The sequence below is a fragment of the Chiloscyllium punctatum genome, chromosome 5 (assembly GCF_047496795.1).
Source record: "Chiloscyllium punctatum isolate Juve2018m chromosome 5, sChiPun1.3, whole genome shotgun sequence".
Lineage (NCBI taxonomy): Eukaryota > Metazoa > Chordata > Chondrichthyes > Orectolobiformes > Hemiscylliidae > Chiloscyllium > Chiloscyllium punctatum.
Genome location: NC_092743.1, coordinates 73,659,439 through 73,675,957, shown reverse-complemented (window position 1 = coordinate 73,675,957; position 16,519 = coordinate 73,659,439). Strand labels below are relative to the sequence as shown.

The window sequence follows — 16,519 nt, the reverse complement described above, 5'->3', positions numbered from 1 at the left end:
CTCTCCTAACCGCTCAAATCCTCCAACACTGGCAAAATCTTTGTAAATCTTTCCTGAACACTTTCAAGTTTCAAAACATCTCCTTCTGATAGGAAGGAGACCAGAATTGCAGGCAATATTCCAACAGTGGCCTAACCAATATCCTGTAAAGCCACAACATGACTTCCCAACTCCTGTATTCAATACTCTGACCAATAAAGGAAAGCATATCAAATACCTTCTTCACTATCCTATCTACCTGCGACTCCACTTTCAAGGAGCTATGAACCTGCACTCCAAGGTCTCTTTGTTCAGCAATACTCCCTAGGACCTTACCATTAAATGTATTAAGTCCTGCTAAGATTTGCTTTCCCAAAATGCAGTACCTCACATTTATCTGAATTAAACACCATCTGCCACTTCTCAGCCCATCTACATAGACATAGACATAGAAGAATACAGCGCAGTACAGGCCCTTCGGCCCTTGATGTTGCGCCGATCAAAGCCCACCTAACCTACACTAACCCACTATCCTCCATATACCTTTCCAATGCCCGCTTAAATACCCATAAAGAGGGAGAGTCCACTACTGCTACTGGCAGGGCATTCCATGAACTTACGACTCGCTGAGTGAAGAACCTACCCCTAACAGCAGTCCTATATCTACCCCCCCTTAATTTAAAGCTATGCCCCCTTGTCATAGCTGACTCCATACGTGGAAAAAGGTTCTCACTGTCAACCCTATCTAACCCCCTAATCATCTTGTACACCTCTATCAAATCACCCCTAAACCTTCTTTTCTCCAATGAAAACAACCCCAAGTGCCTCAGCCTTTCCTAATAGGATCTTCCTACCATACCAGGCAACATCCTGGTAAACTTCCTCTGCACCCGTTCCAGTGCCTCCACATCCTTCCTATAGTATGGCGACCAAAACTGCACACAATATTCCAGATGCGGCCGCACCAGAGTCTTATACAACTGCAGCATGACCTCAGGACTCCGGAACTCAATTCCTCTACCAATAAAAGCCAGTACGCCATATGCCTTCTTCACTGCACTATTTACCTGGGTGGCAACTTTCAGAGATCTGTGTACATGGACACCAAGATCCCTCTGCTCTTCCACACTACCAAGTAGTCTACCATTAGCACAGTAATCCATCTTTTTATTACTCTTATCAAAGTGAATCACTTCACACTTAGCTACATTGAACTCCATTTGCCACCTTTCTGCCCAGCTCTGCAGCTTCTCTATATCCCGCTGTAACCTGCCATATCCTTCCTCACTGTCAACAACTCCACCGACTTTCGTATCATCCGCAAACTTGCTCACCCAACCTTCTAACCCTTCCTCCAGGTCATTTATAAAAATGACGAACAGCAATGGTCCCAAAACAGATCCTTGCGGAACACCGCTAGTGACGGCACTCCAAGATGAACCTTTGCCATCAACTACTACCCTCTGTCTTCTTCCAGGGAGCCAATTCCTAATCCAAACCTCCAACTCACCCTCAATGCCATATCTCTGTATTTTCTGCAGTAGCCTACCATGGGGGACCTTATCAAACGTCTTACTAAAATCCATATATACCACATCTACCGCTTTCCCCTCATCTACCTCCTTAGTCACCTTCTCAAAGAATTCAATAAGGTTTGTGAGGCACGACCTGCCCTTCACAAAACCATGCTGACTATCCTTGATCACATTATTCCTATCCAAATGTTCATAAATCCTATCCCTTACAATTCTCTCTAAGACTTTGCCCACAACAGAAGTGAGACTCACTGGCCTATAGTTACTAGGATTATCCCTACTCCCCTTCTTGAACAAGGGAACCACGTTTGCTAGCCTCCAGTCCTCTGGCACTACTCCTGTCGACAAAGAGGACACAAAAATCAAGGCCAATGGCTCTGCAATCTCCTCCCTTGCTTCCCAGAGAAGCCTAGGATAAATGCCATCAGGCCCAGGGGACTTATCTATTTTCACCCTTGCCAGAATTTCCAACACCTCTTCTCTACATATCTCAAAGCCATCCATTCTACTTATTCGTGCCCCAGTATTCATATCGACAACAATGTCCTGTTCCTGAGTGAATACTGACGAAAAGTATTCATTCAGCGCCTCCCCAATCTCTTCAGCCTCCACACGCAACTTCCCATTACTATCCTTGATTGGACCTATTCCTTCCCTAGTCATTCTTTTATTCCTAACATACCTATAGAAAGCCTTAGGGTTTTCCCTAATCCTACCCACTAAGGACCTTTCATGTCCCCTCCTTGCTGCTCTTAGCTCTCTCTTCAGGTCCTTCCGGGCTACCTTATAACTCTCAATTGCCCCTATTGAACCTTCACGCCTCATCTTTACAAAAGCCGCCCTCTTCCATTTAACAAGGGATTCCAACTCCTTATTAAACCACGGCTCCCTCACACGACCCTTTCCTCCCTGCCTGATAGGTACGTACTTATCAAGGACACTCAATAGTTGCTCCTTGAACAAGTTCCACATATCAATTACGCTCTTAAAGTGTGGTGTCCAGACCTGCTCACATTGCAAATGGAGTTTAACTAGGGGTTTGTACAGCTGCAGAATAACTTCTGCACCCCTACTACTTCAGACCTCCTGATTTCTTAAATAGTAAGAGGTTGAAAATGGTGGATGTACAAAGGGACCTTGGTGTCTGTATCAATAAATCACAGAGGGCTAACACGCAGGTGCAGCAAGTTGTAGGAAGGCTAAAGAAATGTTTACCTTTATCACAACAGCATTTCAGTATAGGAATAAAGTCTTGCTTCAATTTTATAGCTTTGCTAGATTGTATCTGGGCTACTCTATCCAGGAAGGCTTATAAAAGATCAGACTTTGAAAGATTTCTGATTAACCTCAGCCTTTTATGCTGTTGGTAGTGTGGAATTTAGAATTATTTGATCAGGTATGATCAGATTAAATGGCAGAACTGTCCTATCAGGCTGAATGTCTTAATCCGATAAATAACCAATAAACACAATCTGCTGATTCCTCAGAAACAAACGTAAACAAACAGACACAACGCAACTAAAACCCACAGCAACATTACCTTACATCAAAGACATATCAGAAATGACTTCCAGACTACTCAGACCCCTTGGCATCATGGTAGCCCACAAACCTATCAACACACTTAAACAACGACTAATGAACCTAAAGGATACATTCAATATTACCAGTAGAATAAACAAGACACCATGCAAGAATTGTAAAAAAAAAACACTACATCGGACAAACTAGCAGGAAACTTGCCATGAGGATACATGAACACCAACTGGCCACCAAAAGACATGATCCACTATCACTAGTTTCTATACATACAAAGAAGGACACCACTTTGACTGGGACAACACACACATCCTAGGACGGGCGAAACAAAGACACACATGAGAATTCTTAGAGGCATAGCATTCTAACAAGAACTCCATCAAAAACACATCAACTTAGATCCTATCTACCTTCCCTTGAACACAAGAACCAGAAATGACATCACCCACCTTAAGAAACCAAAACCTATGGAGAGACAGGATATTCCACCAGCGCTTCACCAGAGACTCTCACAGATGATGTTATGTATGGTGACAAAACATCTGAAAACAAACCTTCAAGCTCAGTGAGCTAACTTACATACTTATCAACCCAAGCTACTAATCTTCTCAATAAGTCTTAACCCTAATTAATTAGGTTCCATGATAGTTTTGACCAGTTTTTGAAATTGTGGTTCTCTTTGACTTTTATTACTAGCATACAAATCTTTATAGCTTAATTTTAATTCCAATTATTTTTATGAATTGATTTTGTACACTAAATTGCTTACTTTGTAATTTCTGCATTAGTTTTAAGATTGTTTGCAATACCATTCCAAGTACCAACAAACACTATTAAAACACACGTGAGCAGATTTTGTTCCCAACCAGAATACGCTGATAAGTGCCAGTCTTAATGGGAATTCTACAGCAGATACATATTGATCTCTCATTTTGAATTATGAGCCCAAAAGACTTTCACTCTGAATTATTACATCACACCACTTACCAGAAACGAGGGGGTTGCACAATAGCTAGTAGTTAGTACTGCTGCTGAACAGCACCAGGGACCGAGGTCCTGTCCCGTCCCTAGCAACTGTGTGATGTTTGCACATTCTCCCTGTGTCTGTGTAGGTCCCCCCCGGGTGCTCCGGTTTCCTCCCACAGTTGAAAGCTGTGCAGGTTAGGTGGATTGGCCATACTGAATTGATCATAGTGTTCAAGGATTTACAGGTTAGGTAGATTAGCCATGGGAAATGAAGGGTGACAGGGATAGGGTGGGATGCGCTTCAGAGGGTCAGTGTGGACTCAAAGGACCATAAGGACTGCTTCCACACTGTAGAGATTCTATGCAGTAGACATCAAAATTATTGTACAGCAACATTATCTCAGCAATAAGTCATAAAATCTAAGAAAATAGCTCCAAGGAGAGGGAGCCGGTTTTGTAAGCAATTGACATTTGAAGAAACCAGTTAGGAGAGAGATATTTACTAATCAACCTCCTCAGCATCATTATTACATACCTCTGGAGCAAATGGGACCTGAAGCCAGAGGTGAGAATGCTACCACAAGACAACCAGTTAGGAAGTGATATCAGTAGATGACCATCATGCATTGAAGAGATCAATCAGAAACTGGTCCACACTGCTGAAATCAATCAAAAGCTAGCCAGGCTTCATTTAGACCTAATTGCAGTAATATCACTGATTGATTGTGCAACTGATTTGTAGTGCAAAAGAATTAATAAGCACAGCTTTCAGTGGTCAATGCAAGCGACTTGAGACAAGGGACTACTCTCCAGACAGAATAAGAGACCATAGAATGATGGAAAAGTCTATTGCAATGCATTGCCATTTATCCTGCTTTTCCCCAAAGGCCTATAAATACCAGTTGAAAACAATGTGCAAGCCATTCTTGGTCCTCAGCTAATAATTCATAATGATGCCATGTGGTCATCCAGCTTTTGTTGAATTAGTTGTCAGACAAAGTTCAAAAAAAAGAATAACAATCACAACACCAGGTTATAGTCCAACAGTTTATTTGGAAGCATTAGCTTTTGGAGTGCTGCTCCTTCATCAGATGGTTGTGGAGATCCTTGATTTGGTGTTGTGTGATTTTTAACTTTGTACATCCCAGTCCAACACTGGCATCTCCAAATAAAAAAAAATGAATATTATAATTGCTTTTGTTTTAAAGCATTAACATAATCCAGAGCTGTTTGTGCTGCTCTAATATGTCACATGCAGAATCCTGATTTTCTTCACTTCACCATTAGTGGTTCTACGCAGAGTTGCTTAAAACTGAAATTCTCTCCTATGCTTCTTCCACACCTTCGAAGGATTCCAAAAATATCTTTCTTTGACCAAGAATTTGGTCACTTGTCCTATTGTTTCCATATATGTTTGTGTTAAAATGTTTGTTCAATCATCTGTGAGGCATTGTGGAATGTTTTATTATATAAAAAATATATGTAAATCACTGGAATGAGCAGTACATACCAAATAAGCTTTATTTGAATCAAACAAATTAAACAAATGCTGATATTTAAATTGTCCTACGCATTCTGGATTAAGTCACCAAAATAAGCAGTGATCGTCTTCAGTTTGTTGTTGAGAAAATTCTGTTCAATTTCTACTTGTCCACCTGCTCCGGCTAAGGATGCCACCTGTAACAAATAAGCAAGTAAACAAAGGATAAACTCAGGAAAGATATCAAGTCTCACAATATATAGCACTTAAACTCTGAAATAAGTGTCAACTTATTTTCAAAGTTAATTTTCCCACAATCTGCAGCTAGACCTTTAAATCAAAGAATGGATACAGAATTGACTGGCTGAAAGAAGACACAGATTGGAAGTGGACAGAAAGTATTCTACCTGGAGGTCGGTGACCACTGGTATCCCATACCAGTGGATCTGTTCTTGGGCCTCTATTCTTGGTAGTTTTCATAAATGGCATTGATGAAGAAGTGGAAAGATTGTTAGTAGGTTGGTCGGTGGTGTTGCAGATAGCATCGAGGATTGTCGCAGGTTACAATAAGACATTGACAGCATGCAGAGCTGGGCTGGGAAATGGCAGGTGGAGTTCAAATACAAAGTAATTCATTTTGGAAGGTTGAATTTGAATGCTGAATACAGGGTTAAAGGCAGGCTTCTTGGCAGTGTGAAAGAACAGTAGGATCTTGGGGTCCATGTACCTAGATCCCTCAAAGTTGCCACTTAAGTTGATAGGGTTGTTAAGAAGGCATATGGTTTTGGCTTTCATCAAAGAGCCGTGAGGTTTTGCTGCAGCTCTATAAAACACACATGGAATATTGCGTCCAGTTCTGGTTACCTCATTACAGGAAGGATGTAGATGCTTCAGAGAGGGTGCAGAGGAGATTTAACAGTATGCTGCCTGGATTGGATGACTTGTGTTATGAAGAGAGGTTGAGTGAGCTGGGGCTTTTCACACTGGAGAGAAGGAAGAAAGAGAAGTGTCTTTATAGAGGTGTATAACTTAATGAGAGGCTTTGATAGAGTACAGTTGAAAAATGTGGTGCTGGAAAAACACAGCAGGCCAGTCAGCATTTGATAGAGTAGTCAGAGACTTTTCCCGAGGGCAGAAATAGCTGTCACGAGGGGTCATAATTTTAAGGGGATTGGAAGAAAGTATAGGCGAGAGGTCAGAGGTTCTTTACACAGAATGGTGGGTTCATGGAATGCATTGCCATTGGTGGTAGTACAGTCAGAGATGAAAAAATTGCTATCATACAGCATGCTGTGGAAGGTCCTACCTCAGTGCATTTGAAAGGAAATTAGGCTTTTATTTGAAAGGGAAGAATGTGAAGGATTATGGGGAGAAGGTGGGAGAATGACACTAAGCAAAATACTCATTTGGAGAGCTGTGCAGATCCATCGTAACCTTGCATTTACCTTGACTAATTGATCTAGCCTGAATATCCCTGGACACAGTGGGGCAATTGGCATAGCCAGTCCACCTAACCTAATCTTTAGACTGTGGGAGGAAGCCAGAGCACGGTGGGCGGCACGGTGGCACAGTGGTTAGCACTGCTGCCTCACAGCGCCTGAGACCCGGGTTCAATTCCCGCCTCAGGCGACTGACTGTGTGGAGTTTGCACGTTCTCCCCGTGTCTGCGTGGGTTTCCTCCGGGTGCTCCGGTTTCCTCCCACACTCCAAAGATGTGCAGGCCAGGTGAATTGGCCATGCTAAATTGTCCATAGTGTTAGGTAAGGGGTAAAATGTAGATGCAGGGGTATGGGTGGGTTACGCTTCGGCGGGGCGGTGTGGACTTGTTGGGCCGAAGGGCCTGTTTCCACACTGTAAGTAATCTAATCTAATCTAAAAAAAACAGAAATCCAGGCAGACACTGGGATTACTTGCAAACTCACACTGACAGCCACCTGAGGCTGGAATCAAACCTGGGTCCCTGGGGCTGAGAGTCAGCACTGAGCCAGCATGCTGCCCTTCTTACTCAAAGAAAAAAAAGAGTGGGAAGCTAAGAAATAAAAATCACAATTGTTGAATCACAGAACTGAAAACAAATTGTAAATTAAAATGAAAAACTTTTAAAATAATTATTTTTAATCCTTTATAGGCCAGCATTTGTCACTGCTAGGCCAGCATTTATTGCATTTCCCTTGATGCACTTAAGTTACAGCACAAGAGGTGGCATTTGACCCATTATGTCTGCACAGCTCTCCAAATGAGTATTTTGCTTAGTGTCATTCTCCCACCTTCTCCCCATAATCCTTCACATTCTTCCCTTTCAAATGCACTGAGGTAGGACCTTCCACAGCATGCTGTATGATAGCAATTTTTTCTCATACTATTTTTGCTAGATACTTTAAAATCTATGCTCTCTCTTTCTAGATTGAGAAAAATCCTTTCAAGATTGAGAACAGTTTCTCCATATCTCTTCCTTTCAACCACCTTATGATTTTGAGCAATTCCATTAGATCTTCTCTCAGCCTTCTCTTCAACTAAACTATCTAGCCTGGCAACTGAACTTTCACATTCCTGGAACGATTCTCATAAATATTTTCTGCACTGCCTTCACATTCTTCCTAAAGTGTGAAGCGTAGTGACCAGAACTGAATACAGTACTCTAACAGAAGCCTAAGCAGTGTCCTAAATAAGTTCAACATAAACTCTTTGCTCTTGTACTATGGCCATATTAATAAAGCTTAGAGTATTGTATGCTTCATTACTCTCTCCCTCAACCTGCCTGTTATCCTAACTGGTTTGTGCACGTATACTCCAGGCCTGTCTGCTCCTGCATCCTCTTTAGAATTGCACCTTTCATTTTCTAAGTGTCACTCCCTGTTCTTCCAGCAAACTTCATCACTTCACATTTCATCACATTGAACGTTATCTCCCACCTGTCCACCTATTCTGCCAGTTTGTCTATGGCCTTTTGAATTTATAGATTATCCACCTCTACTTATAATGGTTTCAGTTTTTGTAGCATCTGCAAATTTTGAATTGTGCCATATATAGCAGAGTGTACAACATGTATAGAACATTAGAGTTTATTAGGAAAAGAAAGAACCTCAATACTAACTGCTACGAAACTTTGCTCTAAACTTTTCTCCAGCTGACAAACTACATTAAACTCTTTGCTTCCTATCGTTCAGCTAATTTTATACCCATGTTGCTGCGGTTTCTTTTATATCAAGAACTATAACTTTACTCACAAGTCTTCTGACTTGTATTTATGTTAAGCTTTTCCTAAACATTAGGCAACTTAAAGCACTTGAATGAGTTACATACTTCTCAAGCATAGTTATTGTTGTAGTGTCAGAAATGTGACAGCCAAGTTGCTCTCAATAATCTCCACAAACAGCAATGTGATAATGATCAGATAGCTGTTTTATAATGGGATTGAGGATTAAATATGGTCAGCTCATCCATGATAGATAAAGTTGCTATAGCCTCAGAATCATAGGGCTGCTTTCTCATTAGAAATGACTGGTAAGGAGTTTAACAAGAGGGTCACCATGCCTCAGGTGAGGTTGAGGCGGCAGGACATACATGGTAGCTTCAGGATGTACAGGACTAAGTAAGGGATTTGAGCAAGAGGGTGCCAGAAGAAAAACTCCAGGATAACAATCAAGAATAACCCTTTATTGAAAAAAATCCTATAGTACTTTTATATCCAGCTGATAAAGCACTTGGGTTTCAGTCTAATGCTGTAAAATCCAGACAGTGCAGTACATCTTCAGTACTGCTGTGTCAGCTTTGATTCTGCATTCACACTTTGGAATGGGACTTGAACCCAGAACTTTGAACTCAGAGGGGACTGTGCACCTACTGAACCAAACTCAAGAAAACTAGAAAATGTTGTCAGTTTTCCTAAGAGACTGCATAGCTGGAATTTTATTTCCGAGTGCCCAACAATTGAAGGAATGACAGATCAGAGCAGAATGACTGATAGATCAAAATAGAGCAGATGTTGGAAATCTAATTAAAAACAAAAAATTGTGGATATATGAAACAAGTCAACTTCAGGTTGACCATCTTTCATCAGAACGAGGCAAAGTTACAAATAAAACAGATTTTAAGGAGGTCAGATGAACGAAGATAGAAAAAGAACATCACAGAAATGCCTGCAACAAGGAGGAAGACAGAAGACAAAAATGACAAAACCGTTAGTTCACCACAGTCATAAGGGAGTTGTAATGGATTAAGTCAAGCAACAAAATATGATAGGAAGAAAATCTATGTGAAAGGTCCAAGAAACATTTTAAATTGGCAAACCCAATTGAAAACCAAAAATACTTGGTTGTGCTAGTTGTCATGGTCACCACTACAGAGGAAAGTCTTTCAATTCCAGATTTATCACATACATTTAAACTCCATCAGTTGCTATGGTGGAATTTTAACCCATCTTGTCATAATATTATCCTGGGCCTCTCCATTACCAGGCCTGTCACATTCCTAGTTTGCTGCAGAGTGTGTGAAAAGTGTATGAGAGTTCTATGTGGAGAAATGAAATTTGTGTATGTGTGAAGAGTGCCAGGGCATGGAGAGACACACGAGATATGCCAGTCTGAGCTGTGTATCCAAAACAGGAAATGATCATGAGAGATGTGGATTCAAGTGGGGTTGCCTATGTGGGTATGGTAGATATCTCTATTTGGGTGTTTGTATATGTAACGGAGATACAAATATGAGCAGAGGTACATATCAGGGGTTGAGACACAAAATCTGGCAAATCTGGCTTAAAGCACCATCACACAATTATAAGAAGTCATGTCTCACAAACTTGATTGAGGAAGTAACAACGAGGATTGATGAAGGCAGAGCAGTAGATGTGATCTATATGGACTTCAGTAAGGCATTCGACAAGGTTCCACATGGGAGACTGGTTAGCAAGGTTAGATCTCACGGAATAAAGAGAGAACTGGCCATTTGGATACAGAACTGGCTCAAAGGAAGAAGACAGAGGGTGGTGGTGGAGGATTGTTTTTCAGACTGGAGGCCTGTGACCAGTGGAGTGCCACAAGAATCGGTTCTGGATCCTCTACTTTTTGTCATTTACATAAATGATTTGGATGTGAGCATAAGACGTACAGTTAGTAAGTTTGCAGATGACACCAAAATTGGACGTGTAGTGGACAGCGAAGAGGGTTACCTCCGATTACAACAGGATTTTGATCAGATGGGCCAATGGGCCGAGAAGTGGCTGATGGAGTTTAATTCAGATAAATACGAGGTGCCGCATTTTGGGAAAGCGAATCTTAGCAGTACTTATACACTTAATGGTAAGGTCCTAGAGAGTGTTGCTGAACAGAGACACCTTGGAGTGCAGGTTCATAGCTCCTTGAAAGTGGAGTTGCAGGTAGATAGGATAGTGAAGAAAGTGTTTGATAATCTTTCTTTTATTGGTCAGAGTATTGAGTACAGGAGTTGGGAGGTCATGTTGTGGCTGCACAGGACATTGGTGAGGCCACTATTGGAATATTGCATGCAATTTTGGTCTCCATCCTATTGGAAAGATGTTGTAAAACTTGAAATGGTTCAGAAAAGATTTAAAAGGATGATGCCAGAGTTGGAGGATTTGAGCTATGGGGAGAGGCTGGACTGGCTGGGGCTGTTTTCCCTGGAGCGTCGGAGGCTGAGGTTTACAAAATTGAGGGGCATGGATAGGAGTCTAGAACTAGAGGGCATAGGGTGAGAGGGGAAAGATATGAAAGGGACCTAAGCGGCAATGTTTTCACACAGAGGATGGTATGTGTATGGAATGAGCTGCCAGAGGAAGTGGTGAAAGCTGCTACAACTGCAACATTTAAAAGGCATTCAGATGGGTATATGACTAGGAAAGGTTTGGAGGGATATGGGCCGGGTGCTGGCAGGTGGGACTAGATCGGGTTGGGATATCTGGTCAGCATGGACAGGTTGGAACGAAAAAGTTTTGTTTCCATGCTGTACATCTCTATGACTCTATAATTATGCACTAACTAGTCCCACAGTGTTACTGGTATGGTTCTGAATTGTGACTACATGAAAACAGCACTTATCAAGATAGCTTCAGAGACTGATTAATTAATAAATGCATCCACTCTGGAATGCTATCTATCTATTTCTATACCAGTACCAGCATTGATGTTAAGAAATGGAGGCAGTGTCTTATCTATAACTTAACAAAGATGCATTACTTTTATACTTCTCAGTTCTCGATTCACATGAGAATTATGGTGATTTTTAGAAAAACAATAAAAATCTCAACTGTAAAAAGTATTGTGTGTTGTGTACCTTGCCTAATAATCAATTAGATTTGCTGCCTGTCCATTGGAAAAACATAACAAAAATGAAAGCAAGGTGAAAGCAAGCTGTTAAAGCAACAGAATTGAACGCCTTTAGGTGTCCAAATAACCAATAAGAACAAATGTGAGCAGCCAGTGTCTTGGTTTTCATAACCAGTTTGTCCCCACGGAGAATTAAATGACAGGGTTAATTTCTATATTTATCAATGCAAGGCTTCCTCTTTCTGTAATGTACGAACAATAACAAAACACTGATAGGATCCTTAAATATCTCGTTTCACAAGAAAAAAGATCACCTCACAGAATCAATGTAATCAGCTACTTCATGCTTGAGTTATCAATGAGCACCCATGAAGAGCTAGTTTAGCTAGACTCAACACACTCCTATAGGGAGAAAGGACAGGCATCTAAACAGCAGCCTACCATGTGGATCCTTATCAAAGTCCTCATTGAAATCCATATAGACCATGTCTACTGCCCTGCCCTCATCAACCTTCCTTGTCACTTCATCAAAGAACTCTAACAAATTTGTGAGGCAGGACCTTCCACACACAAAGCCATGCTAACTACTCCTAATCAAACCCTGTCTTTCCAAATTCATGTATATCATATCTCTCAGAATCTTCTCAAGATGCAAAGCCTCACCTTGGAAACAGGAATTCACTCCTTAAACCCAACTGCTCCCTTTCTCTTTATAATTGATATTTTGGACTAAAGTTCTGGTTGCTCCATTTATTATTTTTTTCCTGATCAACTGTTAAATGATTACCATGTGTTTCCACCTTAAGGATACAATATAAATGATTTGTTGCACGTTTATGACATTGCTGTATCACAATTAATACATAGGCAAATTGCATTGCAAAAATGTTAATGTGTTCAAGTTATGTACTTCATAAAAATTAAAATTATGAATTTATCTGTCCACCTTCCATAGGATCAGGATAATGCTCATGGAATATTTGCAAGGTTATGAATTCTTGTTCACAAAAATAACTTATCAGGATCTAGTACACAGAATGTCTCTTGCTGTTACAGTTCTTGGCACATGTCTTCAAATAGTTAGATACCAGACAGCATGAGTCCTGAGCATGCTCACAAATGAGACTGGAGACTGCTGATTCTGGAGACTACCCAACACTGATCAAAAGTTTACAATGTAATTTTTAAGAAGAGTGGAGGTTACCACTATCTAAACTGATGTGGGATGAAATGGCTCTTGGTAATCACAAGATTCATATCTTCTAGCATTTCAGCAGGTAGATTGCTGAATCTATCTGCTTGAAAATTACATTAACAAAACAAGTTCAACAAGGAAGAAAGGATATGTTGTTCTGTAACAAGTAGATTTACATACATTAAGCAAAGTGGAACAATGCTCTTCTTAGCAACTAACATACATCAGTGCATACACAACAGTAACATTCACAAAATGTGCACATTTCATACCAGTTATATAGCTTGTTGCTTACAGACTGTATCAGATGCATTATCACGCAAGAGTTTCAACTGACTCATTAATTTTGTGAATGTTTTCAGGCAACATCACTGAGTGGGTGCAATTCAAATGTCAAATTGCTGAATTCCAGAAATTCCTTGGAATTTCCAAAGTCTGATTGTAGTTTCATAAGCAAACGAGGACATTTACTTCACAAGGCTTTACCAGGTCATCAAAATTCCCTAATGAACACTGCAGTTTCTGATAATATCATGATATTAAATAATCCAGGGAGGTGAAGAATGCTGCTTCCTGCAAATGAATCTCAAATGTACTTTACATATGAAGATTATTATTGTATCATCCAGCAACTAACTTAAATCACTGCTGAATCTTTTGCTGTCAATCTACAGAACATTCAGTTCAAAGTTCAGGCCCAAATTAATGTATACTTTACTGCACAAACAAGAAACAAGAATAAAATTTGTACCAGAAAGCACAATTAGATTTTTAAAAATGGCACAACAGTACTATTCGCAAAATCTAATCATAACAACAAATTGGTTAAACACACTGAAGTCAGAAAATATTTTAAATGTTTTGTTGATCAAGCACTCAACTTGCTTGGTGAATTAGATTCTCAGCCGGAAGTAGGTAATTGTTTACTGCTACATAAGCACAATAATAGCACAGGGCTGTGGCTTCCCTTCCCTGAGAGAAAAAATAGTTTCTTTCCGATAATATTGGAGATAACAGTTGCCCTGTACAATTACAATTTTGTATCAATGTATTTCCAAGATTAAAATATATGAAGCATTTGGCCAGATCTCAAATTAGCAGATAAAAGCTTGAAGTATGAAAGAATGATGTATACATATATACTTAATAACCTTTTGCAACAAAACACCAAGAAGGCTCAATATAAAGTCTGGTTTCAAATTCCTTGATGAAACATGACTTGATTGTGCTCAACTGTACATATAACGATCATGAGAGCTAAACCGTGCAAGTTAGTTTTCAAAAGTGGGAGTTTATGAAATTCAAAAGAAATAAATCAAATAAAATAAGTTGTAAAAAGGAAAAACAAAAGAATCATCTATACTAAAGCTGTGTACTTGTTCTTGATGTTCTTGATGATCTGCTGCAACTGTTATAGAGTCCTACAGCACGAAGACAGGCCCTTTGGCCCAAACTGGTCCATGCCGACCAAAATGTCCATCCACGCTAACCCCATTTCCCCGCACTTGGTCCATTTCCTTCTAATCCTTTCCTATCAATGTATTTGTCAAATTGCCTTTTAAAATGTTGTTAACACTCCCGCTTTAACCACTTGCACTGGCAGCTCATTCCATATCTGTACCACCCTGTGCAAAAAAGTTGCCCGAGGTTCCCTTTTATTCTTTCCTGTCTTACCATAAACTGATGCTCTCTAGTCCTTGATTCCCTAACCCTTTGAAAAAAACTAAGTGCATTCACTCTATCCATGCCTCTCATGATCTTAAGCACCTCTATCAGGTCCTCTCGCAGTTTCCTCTGCTCTAAAGAAACAAATCCTAGCTTGTCCAACCTCTCCCTATAACGCAGACCATGGAGTCCAGGCAACATCCTTGTAAATTTCTTCTACACTCTTTGCTGTTTAATAACATCCTTCCTACAGCAAAGTGACCAAAACTGAACACAATAATCCAAGTGCGGTATCCTGTCTAACTATAACCTAACTTCCCAACTTCTATACTCAAAGCCCTGACTGATGAAGGCCAGTGATCCAAACGCCTTCTTCAAAAGTCTACCTTTGACTCCACTTTTTGCACCTGAACTCCAAGACCCCTGAAGCACTCCACTAGTCGCAGGCCTCCAGTCCGAAAAACATCTTTCCACTATGAGCTTTTGCTTCCTACCATCAAGCCAATTGTGTATTCAATTTGCCAGCTCCCATTGGATGCCATGCAATCTAATCTTCAATAGCAACCTACTATGTGGAATCTTATCAAAGGCCTTACTGAAATCCATACAGACTATGTCTACCGCCTTGCCCTCATCAACCTTATTGGTCACTTCATCAAAGAACTCTAACAAATTTATGAGGTAGGCACAAAGCCATGCTGACTATTCCTAATCAAACCTTGTCTTTCCAAATTCATGCATATCTTAGCTCTCAGATTATTCTCAATTAACGTACCTATCACAGATGTTAGGCTTATTGGTCTATAGCTCCCAGGTGTTAGCAAGTTTTGAGAAGACTTGTTGCTCAGGTTGAGGTTCTGGATATAGGTTTTCTTGCTGAGCTGGTAGGTTCATTTTCAGACATTTCATCACCATACTAGGTAACATCTTTAGTGAACCTCCAGATGAAGCACGGTGGTATGGCCTACTTTTTATTTATGGGTTTAGGTTTCCTTGGGTTGGTGACAATATTTCATGTAGTGATGTCATTTCCTGTTCTTTTTCTCAAAGGGTGGTAAATGTGATCCAAGTCAATGTGTTTGTCGATAGAGTTCCAGTTGGAATGCCATGCTTCGAAGAATTCTCACACATGTCTCTGTTTGGCTTGTCCTAGGATGGATGTGTTGTCCCAGTTGAAGTGGTATCCTTCCTCATCTGTATGTAAAGATACTAGTGAGTGTGGGTCATGGCTTTTTGTGGCTAGTTGATGTTTATGTATCTTGGTGGCTAGTTTTCTGTCTGTTTGTCGAATGTAGTGTTTGTTACAGTTCTTGCAAGGTACTTTGTAAATGACATTAGTTTTGTTTGTGGTCCGTATAGGGTCTTTCAAGTTCATTAGACGCTGTTTAAGTGTGTTGGTGGGCTACCATGATGCTAAGAGGTCTGAGTAGTCTGGCAATCATTTAAGAGATGTTTTTGATGTAGGGGAGAGTGGCTAGGGTTTCTGAACATGTTTTGTCTGCTTTTTGGGGTTTGTTGCTGAGAAATTGGTGGACTGTCTTCATTGGGTACCCGTTCTTTTTGAATAAACTGTATAGTGAATATACTACAGATGAGGTAGGATACCACTTTGACTGGGACAAGCCAAACAGAGACACGCACAAGAATTTGGGCGGCATGGTGGCACAGTGGTTAGCACTGTTGCCTCACAGCGCCAGAGACCCGGGTTCAATTCCTGCCTCAGGCGACTGTGTGTGGAGTTTGCACATTCTCCCAGTGTCTGTGTGGGTTTCCTCCGGGTGCTCTGGTTTCCTCCCAAAAATGTGCAGGTTAGGTGAATTGGCCATGCTAAATTGCCCATAGTGTTAGGTGAAAGGGTAAATGTAGGGGAATGGGAGTG

The 16,519-nt window shown here is 40.6% G+C and overlaps 1 protein-coding gene across 1 annotated transcript in view; it reads right to left on the bottom strand.

The window, feature by feature from the left end:
- Positions 1–5,052: 5,052 nt before the first annotated feature.
- The window catches only part of tgs1 (trimethylguanosine synthase 1), a 56,789-nt gene continuing 45,322 nt past the window's right edge, over positions 5,053–16,519 (bottom strand). The window contains exon 13 of the mRNA XM_072570554.1: positions 5,053–5,696. Coding sequence (XP_072426655.1) covers positions 5,586–5,696 — 111 coding nt within the window. The 3' untranslated portion in view covers positions 5,053–5,585. The remainder of the gene's footprint in view (positions 5,697–16,519) is intronic.